The 26689-nt window shown below is 41.5% G+C and overlaps 1 protein-coding gene across 2 annotated transcripts in view; it reads left to right on the forward strand.

Moving 5' to 3' along the window:
* LRRK1 (leucine rich repeat kinase 1) overlaps window positions 1-26689 on the forward strand; it is a 141221-nt gene that overhangs the window by 32915 nt on the left and 81617 nt on the right. For both annotated transcript variants that reach the window (XM_017518832.2, XM_037735080.1), the window contains 2 exons: window positions 16644-16807; window positions 25281-25452. In XM_017518832.2, coding sequence (XP_017374321.1) covers window positions 16644-16807; window positions 25281-25452 — 336 coding nt within the window. The remainder of the gene's footprint in view (window positions 1-16643; window positions 16808-25280; window positions 25453-26689) is intronic.

Raw genomic sequence — 26689 nt, forward strand, 5'->3', positions numbered from 1 at the left:
CTTTTAAGCTAGATCTTTTTACAAAATCTATTAGCCAAAATTGACTGCAAGGCCACTCGTGTGACTGTTGGCTAGTCTCATTAAGCAGCATTTTTATTTATTGTATAGCTTGATTGAGGTATAATTGACAAATAAAACTTACACATATTTAATGTTTACAATGTGATGATTTGATATACATAAATGTTCCAAAATGGTTAGCACAATCAAGTCAATGAACACAACTACCATTTCACATAATTACTTTTGTGTGCCTCTATATGTAAACAACACTTAAGATCCACTCTTTTAATAAATTTCAAGTATACGACTTAATACTATTAACTATATAGTCAACAGACTGTACATTAGATTCCCAGAACTTACTCATCTTATAACTAAAAGTTTGTACCCTTTGACCAACACCTGCCTCCTTCTCCCACGCTCTTGGCAACCACCATTCACTCTATGCTGCTTTATTCTGACTTTTTAAGATTCCACATATAAGTGAGAACATAGAGTATTTGTCTTCTGTGTCTGGCTTATTTCACTCAGCATAATACTCTCCAGGTTCATCCATGTTGCAAATGACAGGATTTCCTTCTTTTTAAAGGACGAATGGTATTCCATTGTGCATGTATGTAGGTAAGCCACATTTTCTCTGTCCACTCATCTGTGAAAGGACACTGGTTGTTTCCATATCTTGGCTATTGTGAATAATGCTACATACATTTAATATGGAGTTACAGATATCTCTTCAAGTTACCGATTTCCTTTCCTTTGGACAAATAGCCAGTAATGGGATTTCTGGATCATGTAGTAGTTCTGTTTTTTTAATTTTTTGAGGAAGCTTCATACTTTTTCCCATAATGGCTGCTACTTTACATTCCCAGCAACAGTGTATGAGTGGTGCCCTTTCTCCTTGTCAACGTGTGCTATCCCTGTCTTTCTTATAAGTCATCCTAACAGGTGTGAAGTAATAACTCATGGTTTTAATTTGCATTTCCCTGATGATTACAGATGCCGACAACCTTTTCCTATACCTTTGGTCGTTTGTGTGTCTTCTTTGGAAAAATGTTTACTCAGGTCCTTTGCCCATTTTTAAAATCAAGTTATTTAGTTTTTTTTGCCATTAAGTCGTATGGATTCCTCATATGTTTTGAATATTAACCCCTTATCAGATATATGGTTTGCAAATGTTTTCTCTCATTTCATAAGTTGCCTTTTCATTTTGTTGATTGTTTCCTTTCCTGTGGTTTTTGGTTTGATGTAATCCTACTTTTTATTTGCGCTTTGGTTGCCTGTACTTTCAGTGTCGTATTGGAAAAATCATTGCCAAGACTAATGTCAGGGAGCCTTTTTCCTATGTTTTCTCTTAGGAGTTTTACCGTTTCTTATGTTTCAAGTCTTTAATTTATTTCTAGTTAATTTCTGTGCATGGTGTAAGATATGGGTTCAATTTCATTATCTTGCATGTAGATATCCAGTTTTTTCAACACTATTTATTGAAAAGACCATTCTTTCTCTATTGTGTATTTTAGGCATCTGTCTCAAAGATTAGTTATCTGTATATGCATGGATTTATTTCTGGACTCTCCCTTCTGTTTCATTGGTCTATGTCTCTATTTTTACATAAAGACCAATGCATAAAATTAGAACCATACTGTTTTGATTATAATTTGTAATATAGTTTGAAATCAGGAAGTGTGATGCTGCTAGCTGTGTTCTTTCTCAAGATTGCTTTGTCTACTTGGGGGTCTTATGTGGTTCCATACAAATTTTAAGATTTTTTTTTTCTATTTTTGTGAAAAATGCCACTGGAATTTTAATAGAAATTGCATTGAGTCTGTGGATCACTTTGGGTAGTATGGACATTTTAACAATATTAATGCTTCCAATCCACAGACATGGGATATCTTTCCATTTATTTGTGTCTTTTTCAACTTCCTTCATCAATGTCTTATAGTTTTTAGTGTATAGATCTTTCTGCTCCTTGGTTAAATTTACTCCCAAGTATTTTTTGTGGCTATTGTAAATGGGATTTTTTTTTCTTTTTCTAAAAGCTTGTTGTTGGTGTATAGAACTGCAACTGATTTTTTATATGTTGATTTTGTGTCCTGCAACTTTACTGAATTTATTTATTCTAGTAGTTTTCTGGTGGAGTCTTCATATTTTCTGCACGTAAGATCATGTCATCTGCAAACAGACCATTTGACTTCTTCCTTTCTTATTTGGATGGCTTTTATTTCTTTTTCTTGCCTGATTTCTCTGGCTAGGACTTCCAGTACCATATTGAATAGAAGTAGCAAGAGTGCGCATACTTGCCTTGTTCCTGATCTTGGAGGAAATACTTTCAGCTTTTCACCATTAAGTATGATTATAGCTGTGGGCTTGTGATATATGGCCTTTATGATGTTGAAGTACATTCCTTCTACACCTAACTTGTTGAGAGTTTTTATTTTGAAAGGATGTTGATTTGTCTAATGCTTTTTCTGAATTTGTTAAGATTGTCATATGATTTTATCCTTTGTTCTGTTAATGTGGTGTATAATGTCTGTTGATTTGCATCTTTTGAACCATCCTTGCTTCCCAGATATAAATTGAACTTAATAATGGGGTATGATCCTTTTAATGTGCTGTTGAAATCAGTTTGCCAGTATTCTTTTGAGGATTTTGCACCTAAGTTCAGCAGGGATATTGGCCTGTAATTTTCTTTGCTTATGATGTTTTTATCTGGCTTTGATAGGAGGTATTGCTCGTCTTGTGAAACAAGTTTGAAAGTCTTTATTCTCTTCAATATTTAGGAGAGTTTATGAAGGACTGTCATTCATTCTTCTTTAAATGTTTGGCAGAATTCACCTGTGAAGCCATCTAGTTCTGGGCTTTTTATTGTTAGGAGGTTTTTGATTACTTCCTCAGTTGCCTTACTCATTATTGGCCTGTTCAGATTTTCTATTTCTGTGTGACTTATTTTTGATAGGTAGTATGTTTCTAGGAATTTGTCCATTTCTTCTAGGTTATCTAAGTTGTTAGTGTATAATTGTTCACAGCAGTTTCATAATACATTGTAGTTCTATGATATCAATTGTAATGCCCCCTCTTTTATTTATACATTTATTTATTTGAGAACTTTCTTTTTTTATTTAGCTAACAATTTGTCAATTTTGGATCTTTTTTTTTTCAAAAAAAACTCTTACTTTCACTGATGTTTTCTATTGTCTATTTAGTCTCCATTTATTTCTACTCTAATATTTATTTTCTTTCTTCTTCTAACTTTGGGCTTAGTTTGCTCTTCTTTTGGTTCCTTAAAGTATAAAGTTAGTTTGTCTAATTGAGATCTTTCCTTTTGCTTAATATAGGCATTTCTGGCTATAAACTTTCATCTCAGAACTGCTTTTGCTGTATCCCATAAGTTTTGGTATTTTGTGTTTCCTTTTCCATTTATCTCAAGATACCTTCTGATTTTTTTTTTTTTAATTATTTCTTCTATGATCCATGGGTTGCTCAGGAGTGTGTGGTTTAATTTTCACATATGTATGGATTTTTCAGTTTTCTCCTTGTTACTGATTTCTAGGGTTTTTTGTTTGTTTTTGTTTTTTTTGAGATGGAGTCTCGCTGTGTCACCCAGGCTGTAGTGCAGTGACACAACTTGGCTCACTGCAACCTCTGCCTCCTGGGTTCAAGTGATTTTCTTGCCTCAGCCTCCTGAGTAGCTGGGACTACAGGCACCCGCTACCATGCCCAGCTGATTTTTGTATTTTTAGTAGAGATGGAGTTTCGCCATGTTGGCCAGGCTGGTCTCAAAATCCTGAGCTGCGGTAATCTGCCCGTCTTGGCCTCCCAAAGTGCTGGGGATTTCTAGTTTTATACCATTATGATCAAAAAAGAGACTTGATACTATTTCCATCATCTTAACTGTGTTAAGACTTGTTTTGTGGCCCAACATGTAACATTTCCTGGAGAATGTTCCACATGTGCTTGACAAACATTATATTCTCTTGCCGTTGAAGGCATTGTTCTATATATGTCTGTTAGGTCTATTTTGTCTATAGTGTTATTCAAATTCACTATTTTCTTATTAACTTTCTTTCTGAATGATCTATCCATTGTCGAAAGTGGGGTATTGAAGTCCCCTACTATTATTATATTGCTATCTATTTCTGCCTTTAGTTCTATTAACATTTGCTTTACATATTTATGTGCTCCAATATTAGGTACTTTTATATTTAAAATTATTACACCCTTTTAATGAATTGATCCCTTTATCATTGTATAGTGACTTTCTTTGTCTCTTCTGACAGATTTTGACTAAAAGTCTATTTAGCTCTTTTGGTTACCATTTGCATGAAATAGATTTTTTTATTCCTTTACTTTCCATCTATATGTATCATTAATTCATTCATTCATTCATTCATTTGACGGAGTTTTGCTCTCGTTGCCCAGACTGTAGTGCAGCGGTGCAATCTCGGCTCACTGCAGCCTCCGCCTCCTGTGTTCAAGCAATTCTCCTGCCTCAAGCACCCGAGTAGCTGGGATTATAGGCACCCGCCACCATGCCCAGCTGACTTTTGTATTTTTGGTAGAGACGGGGTTTCACCATCTTGGCTAGTCTAGTCTCAAACTCCTAACTTCAGGTGATCCCCCCACTTGGCTCCCAGAAAGCTAGGATTACAGTTGTGAGCCACCATGCCCGGCCCATCTATGTATATCTTTAAAGCAAAAGTGAATCTCTTACAGGTAGCATGTTGTTGGTTCTTGGGTTTTTTTACATCTATTCAGCTACTGTGTGTCTTTTGATTGGAAAACTCAATTCATTACATTGAAAGTCATTATTGATAAGTAAGGACATACTTTTTGCCAATTTGTTAATTCTTTTCTGATTGTTCTGTAGTTGTTGTTTTTGAGATGGAATCTCGCTCTGTCACCCAGTCTGGAGTACAATGGCATGATCTCTGCTCATTGCAATGTCCGCCTCTGGTTCAAGTGATTCTCCTGCCTCAGCCTCCTGAGTAGCTGGGATTATAGGCGTGCACCACCACACCTGGCTAATTTTTGTGTTTTTAATAGAGACGGGATTTCACACGTTGGCCAGGCTGGTCTCAAACTCCTGACCTCAAGTGGTCTGTCTGCCTCAGTCTCCCAAAGTCCTGGGATTACAGGCGTGAGCCCCGTGCCCGGCCTGTTTTCATTCTCTCTTCATATCTTCCTCTTTAATTTGTTATTTTTCTGTAGTGTATTAAGCAGCATTTTTAAATCAGGGAACTATCAGAGTAAACAATTGGGGCTCTTCATTTTGGCAAGTAGCATGTGTACTGAATATCTGTTGAGCTTCAGCTGTGTGCTGGCAGCATGCAGGATCTGGCTGTGTCCACTGCCATGTGCTGTCCCGTCTGGAGTTGATGTTCAGGTGTTTTGGGAATGTCTGTACCTCTGCTCCCCAGCCAGCTCAGCAAGGGTGCCAAAGCAAGGCTTTTGTTTTCCACTTTTTGGACTCATTAACATTTGACCCATAGCTAAGTAAATAAGATTCTGAAACCCACTAACTTATTCATTTGAATTGGCATGATTCATCTCAGATACCTAAGGAATAAGATAGGAAACCCAGACTTCACCATTTTGAGGCAGGGGCCAAATTTCTAACTTAACTTCAAAAACCAATAATAGTAGCTAGTATTTATCTGCAGCCCGCCAGCGTCGGGCAGTGTTCCAAGCACTTCTCATACCTTCATCCACTTGAGCCTCACAGTCACCCCCCTGAAGTAGGTGCTACCATCCTCTCCAGTTCTGTGGCAGAGAAGAGGCAGCAGAGGTGACTGAAATGTGCCAGGGCCTGAAGGTGGGCCCAGGAAGCAGGGCAGGCTCAGCATGGTGGTGCCACTTCTCCGTTTCTCTCCCGGGCTCTCTGTGCTCTGGGGCTTCCTTCCCTGCCGGCGTTTCAGAGCCGTGTATTTCCCGGCAGTGTGTATGACTAACGTCTCAGATACTTTTATGACTTGGAAAGTCCCCAAATATTATCTTGCAAGAGTATACATTTTGAGCTGATATGAACCCTACAATGGTGCTGAAGAGACCACAATTTTAGATTTTAGGGCAGGGTTCGAGGGGGATGTGGAGCTGAGTGGCCAAAAAAAAAAAAAAAAAAAAATCATTCTTGCAAGGGAGAATCTAGAAGTGCCTGAAGGCATCACTCTCCTCCTTTTACTGGGAGAATCCTGTGCCCCCGTGGCCATGCCGTAACTGTAGACAGGCAAAATTATAGACGACCCCTTACTAATATGCAGAGAGCTCTGGGCGGTGGACAAATCGAAGTGGAGAGGCTTTCAATACACAGGCTTGGTAGGCACCCATGGCAGTGAGTAAGCTGAACCCAGTCCGGGACCCAGGTCAGACCACGTGCAGGCAGAGAAAGGAGAGGCAACCCCGTGGGAAATTCTGCAAGTCCTTTCTGGGGAGCACCCCTGCATTTGGCTGGAAGGAGGAGGAGAATTTTGAGATGCATAGAAGGTGTAAGGGCTCCTTCCAGATAAGGGAGATACAGGAACAAAAGCTAAGGGATCCTGGGTCCTAGAGGAAATGGGAGTGCAGTCTGGCTGCCTCACAGGCACCTGGAGTAGGGAGGAAGGGGCCAGGCTCCTGGAAGTCGCCCCCATTGGTGTGCTTGCCACCTCTATTTGTGTATATATATTTTTTATGTGTATGCATTGTGCAGTATCTTTTATATAAACCGTTTTCTTTCACAAGAAGATGATAATATTCAGACATCAATACCTGCAAAACACCATGCTATGTCAAAGAGCAGAGCTGGGACTTGAAACCAAGCCTTCCAACTTACAGAGCACAGTTCTTTCTGCAACTGCATGTTTTAACACCGTTCTCAGCAGATGACGTGATTGGCAAAGTCTCGGTGCCTCATCCTAAATGTTCCTTCCAGATTGAGACACTTTCTTCCTTTCCTTGCACCCACCTTTGTTAGGAGGAAAATAAATTCAGTTAGAAAATGTACTTTGTTAACCTGAAAAGTGTGGGTGTGTTTTTAAATATAATGATGTTCTTGTTATAGCAATAATGGAGAAATGACTGGAAAATAGAGAAAAGGCTTTTGACAAGTTCATCTAAGTTCCACCACACAAGAAAAACCAATGTTACCATTTTAGGGGCTTCCTTTTTGTCAGTTTTCCTGTTTGTATAGCTCCAGTGTCTGTGCATGTTATAATTGTCATAATCACCATTCTTTGCTATACTAAGCAATGCTGCAATCAGCATCTACACGGCATGTTGCTTTTTTTTTTTTCATAGTACTTTTTAAATGTGTAGAACGATTCTTTTGGAATCAGTTTCCCAGAAGCAACATGGCAACGTCAAAGGGTGTCCTGACCCTCCAGTATTTACCATCACAATCATCTTCCCCAAAATCGGAGTAGGACTGACTCTGTGTGTGTGTGTGTATGTTTAATCTTCAAATTGTACCATTTTCTGTAGGATCTCTGAGTATTAAATAAATGAGCTGTCCTCTTTCTGTGATTTTTACTTTTCCGGAAAATGGTTCTTCTTTCTTTACCATGTCAGTTTTTGTCTGTTGGCTCTCCCAAGTCCCTCAAGCATCCCATTTTGGGTAAAGGGCATGGTTTCTGTTATAGATGTTTAAAAGTAAACTCTGGAAATCCTGTAGCAGCACACTTGAGTTCTTCCTGTGTGTCTCAGCAAGCTGTGTCCCCAGGGTCTAGCTCAGCACACAGGAAGTACTAAATATTTGTAAAATGAGTGAGCAATAAACAAACAAATTTTTGGAAGAGGAACAAAATCTAGGAAAGAATTCATCTTCATAGCTCTGTATTTCTGTGTTTCACTTCTTCTGCAGCAGAAAATTCATGGAGGGATTGGTTTCCATTTCCTTTCTGTTTTTTCCATCGACTGAGACGGGTCACCTCATGTGGTAGTTCCACGTTTTCGCCATGCATGTTAGGTGCTGAATAAGAGTCTCATGTTTGGCTGCTGTCTTCGTTCGCTTTCTGTTGCTTTAACTGAATACCAGAGACTGGGTAATTTATAAAGAAAACGAATTTGTTTCTTACCGTTCTGGAAGCTGGGAAGTCCATGGTCGAGGGGCTGCATCTGATGAGGGCTTCTTGCTGGTGGGATCTCTCTGCAGAGTCTGGCACTGGTTGTCACATGGCGAGGGGGCTGAGTGCTGGCTCAGGTTCCTCTTCTTATAAAGCTGCCAGTCTCATTACAGGGTCCCCACACTGATGACCTTATCTAATCTTGCTTATGTCCCCAGGGCCCCAACTCCTAATACCATTACAATGGGGATTAAGTTTCAACATGAATTTTGGAGGGGACATTAAAACCATAGCAGTTGGGAACGCACAACCTAGGAAGCAGGGGTGAGCTTTAATGTCAACATGTGGCAGGTGCTGGGGGTCGGAATCTCAGCTCTGCTGTTGGGAGCTGGGTGGGGGCAGTTTCTCTAACCACCCAGGGCACTGGTCACCTTGTGGTGAGTGGTGATGAGAAGGTTCCCAGCCTTCTGTTGGTGTTAGGGCGAGGTCAGATGCACACAGGACATTTTCTACAACATCCGGCAGAACTCAATAAATGGCACCAATGACCAGTACATGAAATGTTGTTATAAACCATTTGATTTTATCGTTTAAAATCTGGGACACCTGTGCCAATTGTTGTTCCCTAATACTTTCTTGCTCTCCATCCTTTTTTCTAGAGCAACTGAGTTAAGATTTGGTATATCTAAGAGCGAGTAGTTAAATAGTTGCTTCAGTATAGATAATACCACTGAAGAACTGGTTCACTAAGCCAGGGGGAAACATAGTTAACATTTTGCTGGACATACTACTTCGTCTTTTCTTTCCTTTTTTTTTTTTTTTTTTTTTTTTTTTTTTTTTTTTTTTTTTTTTTTTTTTTTTTTTTTGACAGAGTCGTGCTCTGTCACCCAGGCTGAAGTGCTGTGGTGCGATCTCAGCCCACTGAAAACTCCAACTCCCTGGTTCAAGAGATTCTCCTACCTCAGCCTCCCGAGTAACTGGGATTACAGGCACACACCACCACGCCCAGCTAATTTTTGTATTTTCAGCAGACAGGGTTTCACCATGTTGGCCAGGATGGTCTTGATCTCCTGACCTCCTGATTTGCCTGCCTCAGCCTCCCAAAGTGCTGGGATTACAGGCGTGAGCCACTGTGCCCAGTCCATAATTCATCTTTTAGTATTTTTTTTCTTAATTTCAACAGCAATACAAGTTCTTTGCAAAAAAAAAAAAAAGAGAGAGAAAGATTGAAAAACACAAAAAAAAACAGAATTATTTTAAAAACTCCAGGCTGGGAGTGTAATCCCAGCACCTTGGGAGGCCAAGGCAGGCAGATCACCTGAGGTCAGGAGTTCGAGACTAGCCTGACCAATGTGATGAAACCTTGTCTCTACTAAAAATATAAAAATCAGCTGGGCGTGGTGGCAGGGCCTGTAATTCCAGTTACTTGGGAGGCTGAGGCACGAGAATTGCTTGAACCTGGGAGGCAGAGGTTGAAATGAGCCAAGATGGTGCCATTGCACTCCAGCATGGCTGACAGAGTGAGACCCTGTCTCATAAATAAATAAATAAATAAAACTCCAGTCATTTCATCTACTGAAGGGGATGGTCACTGTCATTTATGTGTGCCCTTCAGGTCTTCTTTGTAAACAGAGACAGGGAGAAGGAGGCGAAAAGAGAGTCAGGTTCAGGTTTTACGAACAAAAATCATAGACTGCATGTATCATCTATACTCATAGACTCACGAGGAACCTTTTTTCAAGGCATTTTAATCACAGATAATCTGAGCACCTAGAATACATTCTTTCATTGCGCATATGTTTAAGTGGTGTCCATCTGTGTTCTGTTTTTCCTGTGACGTGTTGCAGCCTGTGTCCTATATTCTACTTTTAGCTGATATCTGATGAGTATTTTTTCGCACTTCTCCTTAGTCTTCATTGTCCTTGGTTCCAGTGGTTGCCTCCAAGCCGCTCATTCTGAAGCAGCAGCAGGTACTAACTTAGAAAGCCAAGTAGCGGCGACTCTGTGGGCCCAGGGTCAGGACTCGTGGCTTCCACTCCAGCTGTTCATTGCCAGCGCCGTTGTTCTGTGAACTCATGTCACTGGCTTGACCTTGTTCCTCTGTAAGATGGCAGCAGTCACCTACCTAGCGCTTCTGTGAACATTCAGTTAAGTGACGTGCGTCCAGTCCCCAGGCCTGTGCTGGCCCCTGGGCACCGCTCTGCTCAACTCCACTCCCTCATTCTTGGCCCGGGCCGCTTGTCTGAAGAGCTGCTGTCACCTCGGCTATGGCAGAGACCCTTGCAGAAGTCCCGGCTCAGGAGGGGTCTTTTAGTGTCCGAAATGTCATTTCTGCAGGAAAATGCCTAGAAGAGAAAACCGTGGGTGAACGGGCCAACCTCCCACTTTTGTAATGAGGTACTGTCCTCTTGCTGTCTGAAATGACCATCTGGTTAGCAAGCCTCCCAAGATGGCAAGTGGACCAGAGAATACACCCATTTTCCCACGCTCAGGCCAGCAAGGAATGTTAGATGCCTTTCAATGTTTTACTGTATCAGGTGGAACTAACATGGCATCTTGTGATTAATTATATTTTTATTACTAAAGCTAATAGCACTTTTCCATGCAATTTTCCCCTGTGGGACCAGCCTGTCTATATGTATAACCACCCATCTCCCTTTTATTAACAAAAATTCCTAGTGATTTGGTAAGGATATCCACAAAATAGTAATCTGTGCCGTGAAGCCTTTCTACAATGAGAAACGCTGGCCTCTGAGCCAGAGCTGTTAGCAAGAGCCCGCAGAGCCTGGCCCTGGTCTCTGCTTTCCTGTCTGATGTGGGTGGAGGGCCCGGGTGACGGGTGTGATGGCCCTGAGCACCCGCCATCTGGAGAGGAATTATCACCGAGGATCGCCCCGGGGCTGGGTGACCTCCCTCCTCTGCACACCCACAACCTCCACATCTTTCCCGAAGAAATCAAGGGTTGGATTTCACCGTAACATGACCCAGAGATGAAAACAGCTGCCAAGGCTAAAACACTAGAGGGATATCTGGCAAAGAAGGAAGCATCCTTCCAGGGGAAGGCTGGCAAAGCTAGGGCAACAGAAGGCGAGCCCCCAAAGTGCCAGGAGGGTGTCACCTCCCAGGAGGGCCTGCCCCTTTTCCCTGGTGCTTTGGCCACATGAGGACTCGGTGGCACAGGAAGGTCATTAAACAGGTATGACCAGGTCAGTAGCATCTTCAAGTTTACTTGTGTTTGTTGTGCAGTGAGCTGTGGGTTGGTAGATCGTTGTTTACTTTTTGCTGCTCTATTGGTGGAGGGAAATGCAATTTTTAAAATGTCATGGATGTGCAAATAAAACAGCAGTGTCTTTTCTAAGATTTACAGAGGATGTAAATCTTTGAATCAACAAATAGCATTTGCCTTTTATTTTAAATGTTTTCCTTGGTGGGGAGGAGAGAAATACACACACACATACACACACACACACGAGGCCAACATATTAGAACTTACAGAATTAAAGCCATTTTTCTTTCATTTCATTTTCTCTATTGTCCTGGATTTATAGGAAAAAAAAGAGAAAGAATTTTATTCCATTTATTGAGATGGAAGAGATGACTTAACAATTATTGTTCTGCAACAAAAGATAAGACTGTCTCCTTGGAACCTAAGGACAGACAGAACCAGGATGGATAGACGAGGGCAGTCTCTTTTGAGGTATGCCTGCAGAACAGTGAGCTGCCTGCTCAGGGACACGCTTTTCACAGCCAGCATGACTCCGTCACATTCATGGAATTCTGTTTTATTACTCTTTCAGAATACTGAAAAAGAAAAATAATTTCTGATAGTTTTTCTATAATTAGAATACTTTGTTTTTTCTGAAACATTCATTATGGAGTGATGGTCAAAGATTGAGTTACTGGCTGCTGAAATCATTTCTCCTTGAAATGGCTACTGTGAAACACACAGTGTTACTGAAGGTGTTTCTTTAAAAAGAGAATATTAAATTGAAAGCAATTATCAGGAACTAAATGGTGTTCAGGTCCTATAGGTTTTTAAATATTTTATGTTTTTTCTAACCAAATACTTCTTTACATAGGAACTTTAACGTACCATCCATGGCCAGCACACTGAAATACCAGCATACAGTGAAGACTGACACTTATCAGCAACCAGAAATGTGTTCAGTTACTAGCTCAGAGCTTATTGTAAATGTTTCTTGTCATCTTGAATGACTCCGCATGTGCCGATTCCATAACCGGAGCTATTCACTGCATTTATAATCTCATCTTCCCTTACCAGTTCCTGCTTCTAATGACTGCCTTTAAAAACCAAACTAGTGGCGGGGTTCAGTGGCTCACACCTGTAATCCCAGCACTTTGGGAGGCTGAGGTGGGTGGATCACAAGTTCAAGAGATCGAGACCATCCTGGCCAACATGGTGAAACCCTGTGTCTACTAAAAATACAAAAATTAACTGGGTGTGGTGGTGAGTGCCTGTAGTCCCAGGTACGTACTTGGGTAGGCTGAGGCAGGAGAATCGCTTGAACCCAGGAGGCAGAGGTTGCAGTGAGCTGAAATCACACCACTGCACTCCAGCCTGGGGACAGAGTGAGACTCCGTCTCAAAAAAAAGAAAAAGAAAAAGAAAGGAAAGATCAAACTAGCAACACCAACCAAACCTGGAAAAAAAAAAAAAGTTTCCCTGGTGCTCTTCTTTCACCCTTCTCCTCCTTTACTGAAATACTTAACTGGAATGTATTAACTTTGCATTATAAGCAAGTGAGATGCCTGGAAATTTGGAAATTTTTATTGCTGTATACGAAAAGAATGACACAAATTATAATTTAGAGAAGAAAAAGGATTTTTTAGATTTAAAACTGCACTCTAGCAATGTTCTCTCATTTTCCTACTGGCTACTTACTTGGGACATTCATGTGTTATCGAAATAGAATGTTTGCCCCATTTTATTTTTTAATATGAATTTAAATCTTTATGAGGAAAATATTTAGAACTGAGATATTTTACTGTATAACAATGTAATCATGGATAATAGTTGATGAATAAGCACAAGTAACTGAACTATCTCAAATAGTATAAATACATTTCCTACATTTTAATTTAAGTCAAAAGTTGCCAATTCTCAAATACAAAACAGTAGTATTTTGGAGAAAAAAATGATTAAATAAATATTATCTCTAGGAAAAGGTGCCTGTGACAGTGAGGAGGGGCTTTTGCTTTTATATTTATTTCTGAACTGTTTAATTTTTTTCAGTGAGAATGTGTTTTTTTTTTTTTTCATTACTTGTATAGTTTCTTTAAAGTTTTCAATGAAGCAGTTCTATATTCCCATTACATAGGACTTAGGAAATAAAGAAGAAAAATCTCTTCTAGTTCTGTCATGAATTCCCCCGTGGCCCATGTGTAATACTCATTATGGTCAAAGTATTTTGGACTTTTTTCTTGCAATTTAAATACATGTTAACTATTCTTTGTATAATTTCAGGAAATTAAGTGAGGTTGGCAGATTAAATGAAATGCATATTCATTAACTAGTGCTTTTTCCTAATGTCCATTCAACAATTTGATGGGACCAGATCCACAGCCCACAGGGTCAGTGAGAGTAGATAGGGTGTCATCCCTGCAACTTAAGAAAATCAGATTCGAAACAGACACCACAACATTTTTATGATGTAAAGAGTACTGAGCAGGTTCCAGATTCTTATGACATCATTTACTCCACACACAAGGCATGATTTAAAAATCAAGTTAAATCACTTTTGTAATCTTCTGGGCACCTTATGTCCTATGTACATCTTAAGTTCCACCTTCACAATGTTCCTTCGCTTGGGCTTAAATTTCGCGGTTTGCATGTGTGTTCCCAACATGGACAGAAGAAGCTACTTCCTACCTGCTTGTGCATTCACATGTACACATGCCTGCACATCTGTTTTACTGGTTAAGTGGGTATTTGCTTAATTCTAAAAGACGAGCCATGACATAATTAAGTGCCCCCATCTGAGGTATGACTGCAGTTGAAGCTACCACTTCTGGGCTCTGCTAATGGCCTTTCTTCCTCTGGCCTGCTCTCAGATGTCTCAGGGGCTCTGTCTATAAATAATTAATGGTGATTGTTAATGCGTGTTGGGAAGTGAAACTGCCTTACTCACACGTATGACCGCTTACACGCTAAGCCTTTTCCTGATTCCTCTTTTCAAAAGCACACAGCCAAGACACAGTAATCTCCATTCAGACACAGCAATTCTGTGTTGGCATCTCAGGAATGATACAGATGGTGTGTGATGGTCTTCATTTACTTGGATTTTCAGAATGGTTGTCTCTGAAATGGAGCAAGTCATGGCTCAGCGTGGGTTGTAAAGACCCTGTTCTGGTATTAGGGCCTTCGCTCCATAAGCAGCTTGCCTTTGCCTTTCTACAGAGCAGGATTTTTCAGCTTTGGTGGCATGAGCTTATCCTGTGTGTCATATGGCAAGCCGTGCATTTAGAATATAGACATTAGGACTCACCTTTTTGCCCAACATCTTGTTAGGAAAAATTTCAAACATACGCTAAAGACGAAAGAATTGAGGCATGTATATTCATATACCTACCACTCAGATAGCACCCTTAACATCTTCCAAAATTTCTCTCTTACCTTTCTATCCACCTATCCACTCATCTTTAATGCATTTCAAAGCATATTACAAACAACTATACACTACACTCTTAAATACTGTAGCATGCATAGTATGGACTACAGTTCAATATTGTTGGTAGTTTTTTGGGTAAAAAAATATATAAAAAGTAAAATATACATATATGGACTGCTTGATAAGTTTTGACAAATACAGCAACTGTGTAATGAAAACTCCAGTGAGATACAGAACCATCAAACTCATGTCCTTATACCCCATCCCCGGTAAACCTCAGCGTCTACCCTCTGCCCACGATTTGCTCTTCTGATTTTTTTTCACTATAGCTTAGAACAGCATATAAATGGAATCATTTTTGTGCAAGGTTTCTTTCACTCAGCATTATTTTTTTTGAGATTGCTATCAGTCTTTTTGTAGATTGATCAATCCTTCCTTTTTGTTGAGTAGTTATTGTATGACCGTTTGCTTATTCATTTTCCTGTGGATGGATACCTGGGGTGTTTACAGTTTGGAAATATCATGAATGAGGCTGCTATGAACGTTCTTGGGTACATTTTTTGACATTACTTCTCGGGTAGCTAAGAATGGAATTGCTGGGTCATAGGATAGGTATACATTTAGTTTCATAAGAAACCACCAGACCTGTTTCCAAGTGGTTGGACCATTTTGCACTTTAACCAACAAGGTACGAACATTCTGGTTGCTCCATTTCCTCACCAAGTTATGTTGGTCTTACAATTTTAGCCATTCTGGTGAGAGCATAGTGGTGTCTCATTGTGATTTTAATTTGAATTTCCCTGAGCACTGAAACATTGAGCTTTTTGATTATTTTTTTTGTTGTTCAAATCTTTGCCCTCTTCCTTCCTACCTGCCTGCCTTCTTTCTTTCTCTTTCTCTTTCTTGTTCCTCTCTCTCTCTCTCTCCTTTTGTTTTTATTGAGACAGGCTCTCGCTCAGTCACCCAGGCTACTGGAGTGCAGTGGTGCAATCACAGCTCACTGCAGCCTTCACCTCCTGGGCTCAAGCCATCCTCCCACCTCTCAGCCTCCTGAGTGGCTGGGACTACAGGTGTGCACCACCATGCCTGGCTAATTTTTAATTTTGTTTATAGAGACGAGGTCTACATGTTGCCCAGGCTGATCTCAAACTCCTAGGCTCAATGGATCCACCCACCTTGGCCTCTCAGGGAGGGCGAGAGGCCGCCCTCCTTTACCTCGGCTTCTTCTGCACCCGGTGCATGCTCGGCCTGTCACGCCACGCAGTAAATGAACGGCGCGTTTATTCAGTGGCCCGGGTGCTGCATCGTGGCCTCTCCTCCCGAGTGGCACCAGGTGCTCAGACGACCTGGAGCAGCCCAGTGCTCCGGTGAAGCAGCGCGACCTGAGACCGGTGTTTCCGGGAATTGTCCCGGGTGGTTACGCAGCGCGTTTTGTGCAAGGGCAGGTCTGGAGTGAGGGCTGCCCGTTCTAAGTCCCACGCCCTTCGTGGGGTTTTCTAGGCAGGGAGGGAAGACTGCTAGATCGCCACACCCCCAGGAGTCGGCCTGTCTTTCTCCCATCACTAGATACTCTGTCCCCTGCGGGCACAGCAGGCAGCAGTGCAGTTCGGCTGGGACCTCCAGCGCTCTCGCCAAAGCCCCGGCTCCTCCGCTGCGGTCGGCGAGGTCGGCCTGGCAGCTCCCCCGCACGCAGGCAGCTGTCCCCGTGCCCTGGAAGGGCTCCAGGTGGCAGTCTGTCTGCAGGAGCCGCCCGACGCCTTCGCAGACAGCCCCCTTCGCACCAGCCCTGGGAAGGCTCTGAGGCGGGCAGGGCGGCAGGTGCTTGGTGCGGGGGCATTGCTCGGCCATCCCTGTCTCTTCCTGCAGCCCCCGCGATCGGGCTGTGGAACGCGCGTCCCTCTGCTGTGTTCTACCATGATTCCCTAGAGCACGCCGGCAGTGACGGTGACGCCCCGTGTGTGCTTCCTCCCACGCAGGTGCCGGGGACATGGGCAGCAAACTGTCCACGCCAGGCGGTGACCCTGCAGCGCAGTGCCCCAGCACTGAAGGCATTCACGCAGCGTACAGGCGGGGAGACCGCGGCGGCGCCCAGGACCTGCTCAGGGAGGCCTGCGACCAGTGCACGTCCCAGCAGGAAAAGGTAGGAGGGGCGCCTGTCCCTGCGGCCGACAGGGCAGTCCTGGGCTGGACCAAGGTGACCGCTCACATGATTTTCTCATTATTGTCGTAGCTGTAACAAGCATTTTTATTGGGTTCTGGAAATACTTCCTTTTGCATATAAACTTGTGAGCGCCTTTCCTTTCTAGGTGACTTCTCAGTTTTACTTCACCTAAGCAGGCCCCTGCCACCTTTTCCTGGGAGGCCTTTGAGGGACAGTGGTGGGGTCACTTAAATGTAAAGAACAAAATGCCACCCAAAGGCTTAACCTACAGCATTCTTTTAGCCTTTTCATCATTAGAAAAAGTAGCACATGCTGGAAAAATAAAACTTAGAAAATATACAAAAGGAGGAAAAATGGACAAAAAAGTTACCAAATTCCTAATATACCCCAAAACCCACTTAACCGTTTTACTGTCTTTTCTTCCAGCCTGCTGATCTGAGCATACATCGTTGCTGTTGTTTCCAATATAGATGCAGCCAGATTGTATATATGATCATGCAGCTGCTGCTTGTACTTTCGTAATATTACTTTAAGAATTTTCCAGATGATTAAACATTGCTTATAGGTGTCTCCTTCAGTGGCTACATGTCATTCTGTTTAGAGGGACTGCATTTACCTGGCTGTTCATTTTGGTTGGATATCTGGATTGCTTATCATTTCTTACTAATGTGAATAATGTGCTATTGAATGTTTTTGCTTAATTCTTTTCTTATTGTGAGGTTATTTTCCTAGCACAGATCTGCAGGAATTAAGACTGTGAAGTGTGAGGACTTTTAAAGTTTTGGAACACATGTCAAGCTGTTTTCCAAAAAGCTTCTACAGAAGCCTCCCAGCAACAATTGGAGTGGGCCATTACCACATTTTTTGCCCTTGTGGGGGATTCTTATTGGCTGTTATCATGGAAATACCTTAAGGATGTTTACTTTGATTAGGACAGGTTTAACATGTCTCCATTTAATTGATAGCTAGAATTCATTCAATTCCTAAAACTCCAACCTGTTCTCAGACGTGTAAGAGATTGCAGGGAGCGGCAGTGCAGCATCCTTGGGAATTGTTAAGCAAAAGGAAGGCATTTGAGATCCCTCCAATTAGGAATTCATAGCGGATATGGCAAAGGAGCATCCTTCTGCACAGGGAATGCTGTGCTGTGCACACAAGCAGGTAGAGTGTGGGTTCCTTGGGTGGATGCCAGTGGTCTCCAGCAGGGGGAAGCTGTGCAGTAAACACAGCCTGGCATCCCTGCCAAGTGGCCAAGCAGCCAGAGATAGCTCATTTCAGAGCTGGGCAGATTCATGGATGTAGCAGCTGGAGACGCTGATGGGGGAAGACAATCATGGAGGGACCCGAGAGTCCAGTGGGGTGAGACTTCATCTGAGAGTAGAACAGCTGTTAAAAGGGAGTGGCATGATAATTTGGAAAAGGGCACTCTGGCCAATATTTGAATAAATAAAAACAGAGTCCTGGGTGCGGGTCACTTCTCTGTGGCATCATGAACAGTGGCAATGCAAAATCAAGAAGGTTCCTGGAAGGCTGCCTGTTCCCTGAATACAGGACTGATGGAACCCCAGCTGACGGGACTTTAAGCAGACAGTGAGGAAAAGGATGCACACATCTGTGTTTTCATAAAAATGTATAGCTGTAGTTCCAAAACACACCATAAATCAGAGTCAAGGATTGATGCAAACAGAGAAGGTATATGGCTAATATCCTTCACTGACAGAGAGCTGGTATAAGTCAATATGAAATAATACCATAATTTTCAAAAGGACAACAGGACATGGAAAGAAACAGCAAGATGAAGGTAAAGAAAATAGAAGGCATAAAGTTGTAAAAAAAAAAAATTTGAAAGTTTTGAAATAGAAAGCAAAGCAGAAAGAAGTAGAAATGACTACCACATCAAAAATTGGTGCTTTGAAGAGATCAATAAAATGGAAAATCTCTGGTGAGAGTAAAAGGTAAAAAAGAAATAGATGAATCAGGAATATAAAAGAGAACTTCACTACAGTTTACACAAGCATGAAAAAGATAAGAGAATGTATTATGAACAAGTTTATGTTAACACACTTGAAAATTTAGATTAAATGAACAAGTAAGAAAAATTTAACTTTAAAAAGAGACAGAAAGCATAAATAGACTTTCAGCCATGAAGACATGGCTTACAATCATGTAAAGCCTTCTGACAAAACAAATTCTAGGTCTACGTGGCTTCACCGGTGTGTTCTGCCAAATAATATAATCACTTGTCCAGAAAATAGAAAAAGAGTGTGCACTCCCCTGTTTCTTTGATGAGGCTAACACAACCTCAGTACCAATAGTGGATGGGAACAGTACCTGGAATGAAAATGACTAAGAATATGAATAGGCAAATAGATGCACACGCACCTGAAATAAATTCAGATAGATGGTACACATATGTAAAGTTATTCAGCTTTGTTAATGCTTATAGAAAGGCAAGTAAAACAAAAAGGAAATAGCATTTTTAAGCTTGTCAGATTGGCCCCTTAAAGTTTGATAAAAATAAGAAGAAAAGCTTTGGAAACTTATACACCTTTATTCAATGCTACTAGGAATATACATGCGTGCAGCCTCTTTGGAAGGCAATCTGAAAATGCTTGTCTAATTTTAAAATTTCATCATCTTTGACACAGCACAACTACTGCTAGGAACTTAACAGATGTACTTGTAAAAAAATTGCCAAGTTTTATGTGTAAGGCTGTTCATTGACGTTGTGTTTACAATAGCACAACCTTGCAAACCACCTAACTGTTCTATCCACGGGAGAAGACTCCTACAGAAATCTCAGTCTGTCCAGGTCCTAGAATACCACACAGCACTCCAAAAGGGCAAAATAATCTCTAGCCACTGTTTTCAAAAGAACTCCAGTGTATGAAGAAGTTAGCAATCCAGAAACACAAACTGGCACAGATAAGAAAAACAAAATCCAAGGAAAGCCTGCTCTCTCTACAAAGCACCAGGAAAGCCACAGCAAAGCCAGAAAGGAAACTTACTGTCAGTCACCAATCCTTTTCAGCCAAACACCGCAGAAATATACCTGCAGCCCTGCCCAACCCCTTACCAGCAAAGGCCAGGTGCAGAGCTTAGACTTCCACCCTTCCCAGGCTGTAACAGGCACCCCAATCATCCCCACCCCACGGCGTCAGAGAATGCTGTGGGGAGCTGGGGTGCTGATCCCCACCAGGTGGTGACAACAGCCCCTGCTCACCATCAGTGGACAACATGCAGGGAGCCTGGACTTCTGTCTCCATCCAGCCTGGCAGTCATGAGACATGAGTTCCTCATCCAACTTGGGTGGAATTGAAGCAGGCCTAGAAGAGAACCTGAAGTCCCAACACTGCCCAGCAATAACAAGGAGCCCCTGCTTACTGGGAGTCAACCGATTCTAAGTACAGCCCCCAGATTTCCATACCACCAGGCAGCATTAAAGGGACACTCCTGTTTACCCACCAGAGTGGCGTCAGAGGAGGCCTGCCAAAACACAAGATTTAAGTAAGATCCGGAGTCTCAAAACATAATGCCCCAAATATCCAGGCCATGATAAACAATGACTCATAATTACCAAGAACCAGAAAGATCGCAAACTCACTGAGACAAGACAACCAAGAGATGCCAACACCAGGATGACTCCGATGTTAGAACTATCTCACAAGGATTTTAAGGCAGTCGTCATAAAAATGTTTCTGTGAGCAATGATGAATACACTTGAATCAAATGGAAAAATAGTCTCAGCAAAGAAATAAAAGACATGAAAATTTTAGTACTTAAAAGTACAATACCTGAAATTAAAGAAAAAAAAAAAAAAACCTCATTGAACGAGCTCAGCTGTAGAGTGGAGCAGAGAGGACAGGGGAAACATTCAGGGGGAAACAGAACAGCAGAAATTATTCACTCTGGAACAAGTGCCAAATCAAAAGAAAACAGACAAAAAAAAGGAAAAAAGAGCAGTGCCTCATGGGCATGTGAGGAGTTTAACAAAAGATGTAACATTCACGTCATCAGAGCCCCAGGAGAGTAGACAGAAGGCAGGACTGAGGAGAACTCAAACAATGGCTGAAAACTTCTCTAACTGGCAGAAGACATCAATGTTCAGATTCAAGAAGTTGAATGAACTACAAACAGGATACACCCAATGAAATCCATTCCAAGCACATCATAGTCAAACTTATTAAAACTAAAGACAAAACAAAATAAAGCCTGAAAGAAGTCAAAGGGAAACGTTGCCTTTAGAGTAGAAAGAATCCAAAACACAAACATCACCAACATCAGAAAGGAAATACGGAATATCAAACGGGTCCTGCAGATATCAGAAAGATAATAAGGGGACATTATGAACAGCTGTAAACACATAAATTGAACAACTTAGATGAAATGGACGAATCCTTGGAAAGTAGAAACTACCACATCTTAATAGGAAACACATAATTGGAATAGCCCTTTAACAATTAAGAAAATTCAATTCATAATTTTAAACCTCCCCAAAAAATAAATTAACAGGTCCAGATGGCTTCACTGGATAATTCTACCAAATATTTAAAGAACTAATACCAATTCTACATCATCTCTTCTAAAAAATAGAAGGAGGAATATTTTTAACACTTTTATGAATTCTGTATTACCCTGACACCAAAACCAAAAACAGCGTAAAAAAACACAAAAAAGTACAGACCAGTGCCCATTATGAACGTAGCTGCAAAAATTCTTAACAAAATATTAGCGAGTGAAATTCTGCTCTATGTAAAAGGAATTATAAACCATGATCAAGTGGAGTTTATTGCAGAGATGCAAAGTTGGTTCAGCATTCAATCATTGTGCAATGTAATCCTCCTTATTAATGACTAAAAAAGAAAAGTTACCTTATATCTAATGATACAGAAAAAAAATTTGACAGAATTCAGTACCATGTTTTCAAAAAACTCTCCGAAAATTAAGAATAGGAGGGAACTTCCTCATAGGCTAGAGAACATTGACAAAAACCTATAACTAACATTATTCGTGATGTTGAAGACTATTTTCCCCTAAGATCAGGAACAAGGCAAGAATGTCCACTCTCAATACAATACTGCAAGTTCTATTCAAGAGCAACTATAAAATCATTGTTTTTAAAATAATACTATTCAATATATTTAACAGATTACTGGAAATTCTAGCCAATACAAGAAGGCAAAGAAATGAAATAAAAGGCACACAGATATGAAAAAAATAAATTGCATTGTCTCTATTGGTAGATCACATGACAATCTATACAGAAAATCCATAAAAGAAATGATTTATGAAAGAAAAATTGGTAAACTGGACCTCACCAAGATTAAAAAGTTTTGCTCNAAAAAAAAAAAAAAAAAAAAAAAAAAAAAAGCCACAGACTGAGAGAAATATTTAGAAACCACTTATCTGACAAAGGAGTTATAGCTAGAATATGTAAAGAACTCTCAAAACTCAACATTAAAAAGTAAACAATCCAAATAGAAAATTTATGAGATACATGAAGAAACATTTTGCTGAGGAAGATACATAGATGGCAAATAAGCACATGAAAAGATGTTCAACCTCATTAGCCATTATGGAAATGAAAATTAAACCAATGATAAGATGTCACTAACCACCTTTATGAACAGCAAAAATAAAAAGTAATGACAATACCAAATTTGAATTGGGATGCAGAGAAGTTTACCAGCAAGAATGTAACATGGTACAATCACACTGGAAAATAGTTTGTCAGTTTATTTAAAAAACTAAAAATACACTTGTGAACCAGCAGTTGAACTCCATTTAAACTAGAGAGAGGAAATTTACATGCACACAAAAGCTTGCTCGTGACTTTTCATACCAACTTTATTTGCAATGGCCCAAAACTGGATACAACCAAAGATCTCAGAAAGTGAATACTTAAACATACATGGAGTACTACTCAGCTCTTCAAAGGAAGTCTACTGAAACATTCAACAAGTCAGATGGATCTCAGGACATTATGCTCAGAAGGAAAAAAAAGAAAAAGCCAATCTCAAAAGACCGTAGTCTCTATGATTCCATTTATATAACATCCTCAAAATGACAGAATTATAGAGATGAAAGAGATTAGTTCTTGTCAGGGGTGAGAGATGGGGAAGAGGATGAGTGAGGCCACCATGGGTGCATGGCATGAGGGAGACCTTTGTGGTCCTGGAACAGGTCTGTCTTGATTGTGGTGGTGGCTACTCAGATCTACATGTGTGACAAAATGTCAGAACTATATACATATATGGTAGCAATGTCAAGTTACTGACTTTGATATCTTGCTACAATTATGTAAGATGTTACCATGGGGAAACTGGATGAAGGATACTTGAGTCCTCTCAGTACTATCTTTGTAACTTCCTGTGAATCTGATTATTTCAAAGCAAAAAGTTAAAAAATTATAAGTGAAGTATAATTCCACTTTTACAGCACTTAAAAACGGGCAATAGTTAATCTATGATGTTAGAATTCAGGAGACTGGCTCCTCACCAGAGGGCAATGACTAGCAGGAGGAAAGGGCGTTTCTGGGCACAGACAGCGTCCTGGTCTTTGGAACGAGATCGGTTACGTGGATGTGTTCAAATGCCTTTCATGAAACTGAACACTTAAAATATTCGTACTTTTCTGCAGGTGTGTTATAGGGCTGATTAAAAGGGCAATTTAATGAATTAAGTGAAAAAAGCATTTGGTTTTGTATGAGATTTCCTGTGAGCATTATGAATAAACATGTTCTGGAAGGCATTCCTTGCAGAGGGCGATTGGGAGATAAAGGCATAGAGGGAAGCCTACTTCTTGTTTTATACTTTTCTATGCTGTTAGAATTTTAAAAAATACACACTGTGAAGCCTCCAGCTAAAAAGCCAGCTTTGACCTTTCCCACTGTCTGGGTCCCTCTTGGCCATGGGCTGGCTCCTATGACATCACTTACCACCTCTAAAGGATGGGGCTTTTAAGCCTCTAACCGACCGAGTCTAGACAGCTGTTAATTGCGTGCAGTGAAGCATTTAATCAATCACTGCGGCTTCTCTCCATAATGCAAATGCTTTCCTGGAATGATAGGACCACTGAAACCCACCCTGGGCAGAGTGGCAGGTAAGGGGGGTTTTCTTTTCTGGTCATATTGAATATATGAGCCTCCTGTCCCTCACCTGATCCCAGTCCCTTAGACCGCTCCTCTCCTCACCTGTCAGACATACCTTCCACCACCAGCCCATTCACTCTACTTACAGAACCTGAGCCTTCCTCGAAGTCCCTTGTTTCCAGGAAGTCTTGGATGGAACAGAGACACTCTTGGGCTTTGGAGCTAGACACAGCCAAGTTCAAACACTGAGAGGTTAGGCCGATGATAAACTCCCTAACCATGGTCAAGCTTTTATTTCCTCATCCCTAACACAGAAGTACAGACACATTCCTGGCATGAATGTTAGGAGGATTGAATGTGGCCATGTAAATAGAGTACTCAGTCCAGCATCTGGCACGTGGTAAGAGCTTTGATAAATATCCATTCCCTTTCCTGGGGGCTCCATGTACCCATTCCTGCCCAACTCACCTAAAATGATTTCCAAACACACTTGTGTTATAAACTATTCAGCAACTAAAATGTGCTCACTTGGGGCTGTCTATTCATATTCCCACCTCAAACTTAGTTGTAAATCTGTGGAGGCCAGAAATGGCCCCTGGCATCCTCGGTGCCCAGTCCCACCTCTCACACACAGTAGATCATCAGTAAGTGCTGATGGGGGCACTGGCCATCCCATTCTGGCTCTGTGCTAGAAGGGGATATGCACACCCTCCCCACCCTCATGAAGCAGGTAGTCGAGAGCAGCGAATACGAGCCCCATGCATCATATCATATTTCCTGGTAGCCACATTAAAGTGGTAAACAAGTTCACACCTATAATCACAGTTACTCTGGTGGGAGGATCACTTGAGCCCAGAAGTTCAAGACCAGCCCTGGCAACATAGCAAGGTCTGGTCTCTACAAAGAAAACAATAAAATTAGCTAGCATGGTGGCGTGTGCCTGCAGTCCCAGCTACAGCTACTCAGGAGGCTAAGGCAGGGGGATCACTTGAGCCTGGGAGGTCAAGGCTGCGCTGAGCTCAGATTGCACCACTGCACTCTAGCCTGGGTAACAGAGAGAGACCCTGCCTCAAAAAAAAAGGGGGGGGGGAGCAAACAGAAACAAAATGCTAATATTTAACATAAATATATTAAAATCATTGTTTCATCATGTAACCAACATAAAATTACCGATGAGCTAGCATACCCTTTCTGTGCTTGGTCTTTGAATTCACGTGTGATTTTACACTCTCCCCCTCTCACTTTGAGAAGCCACACTTGGCAGGTGCTGCCATTCTGGGCAACACAATGCCAGTTCTGCCCTGGGACCTGGTGAAGCATCACTGAGCCAGTCTCACTGGAGCCCTGTTGTGTTTTGACCAGAGCCAGCTTCTGAGCATCCCGGCCGCCTATGGGGACCTGGAGATGGTCCGCCATCTACTCACCGAGAGACTGGTGGAGCTGCCGACAGAACCCACAGATGACAACCCAGCCGTGGTGGCAGCGTATTATGGGCACATGGCAGTTGTGCAGGAATTGCTTGAGTCCTTACCAGGTAAATCACAAGGCGAGTTCTTAACCATGTCTCAGGGTACCCTCTTCTTAGGCTTTACCCCAAAATGTTTATTTCTTCATGCTTTCACCAATAATGAGATCAAGAAATCCAGGGCAGGCCACCGACATCCAAACGAAGTGAAGCTTCCTGCCAGCCACATCGCACCTCTCACTCCCCTAAACTCACAAGGGAAAGTCTCACACGCCATATTTCATAGAGAATGTAATTAACATTGCTTTTTAAAAAATAATTAATAGACTTTGGGTTTTTTAGAGAAGTTTTATATTTATGGAAAAATTGATTGCAATGTACAGAGTTCCAGAATTAATGATTTGAAGATATGTTAACAGAAAACAGGTGATCCCTGAAGCACTTACACAAGAATATCTAGGTAAAAGAAACACAGTAATCATGCTGTAACTTCTGTTGAGATCACGATGTGTTAGTCTTAGGAGGCAGCTGCTATATTTCAGGACCATGGTTTTAAGATGAGGAAACCAAAGTTCAGAGAGGCAAGTTCCATCGTGCATCCCCGACACGGTTTTCCCTATAACTCCGTGTCCCATTAGTGTGGTAACAGTTGCTACAATTGATCAGCTAATATTGATAGCTTCTTACTAACTAAAGTCCATCGCTTACATGGCAATTCATTCTTGCTGTTGTACATCCTGTCAGTTTTGACAAATGGATAATGGCATGTGTCCATCATTACCGTATTACATAGAACAGTTTCACTGCCCTAAACATTCCCTGCAGTCCACCCCTTTGCAGGATGGGGTCTCTCAAGGGAGGCTGACATCTGACCTGGGCTTTGCAGAGTGAATAGGAGTTTTCTTTGCAGACACATGAGGGAAGGACTTGGATTGCCTGCTTTTGCAGAGCAGGAAGTGTGGCTGGACCTCATCACGGTTTTCAGCTGCTCCCAGGAGCATCCTGTCTTTAGCTCAACTCTGAGCAGAGCTGCTGAGGATGAAAGGATTTCAGACCATTGTGGTGGGCTTTGCAGAAAGTGCAGAGATGGGCAAAACAGTGTGTACCCGCCCCTGCACTTCCTGCAAAGGGGTTCCCAAGCCAGAAGGGAAGTCAGCCATGGTCAGGAGTCAGTTAAGGCAAGAAGACAAACAAGAGGCAGGTCGGACGTGGTGGCTTACGCCTCTAATCCCAACACTTTGGGAGGCCAAGGCAAGAGGAGCACTTGAGGTCAGGAGTTCAAGACCAGCCTGGGTAACATAGTGAG

The sequence above is a fragment of the Cebus imitator genome, unplaced genomic scaffold, assembly GCF_001604975.1.
Source record: "Cebus imitator isolate Cc_AM_T3 unplaced genomic scaffold, Cebus_imitator-1.0 Scaffold19, whole genome shotgun sequence".
Classification (NCBI taxonomy): domain Eukaryota; kingdom Metazoa; phylum Chordata; class Mammalia; order Primates; family Cebidae; genus Cebus; species Cebus imitator.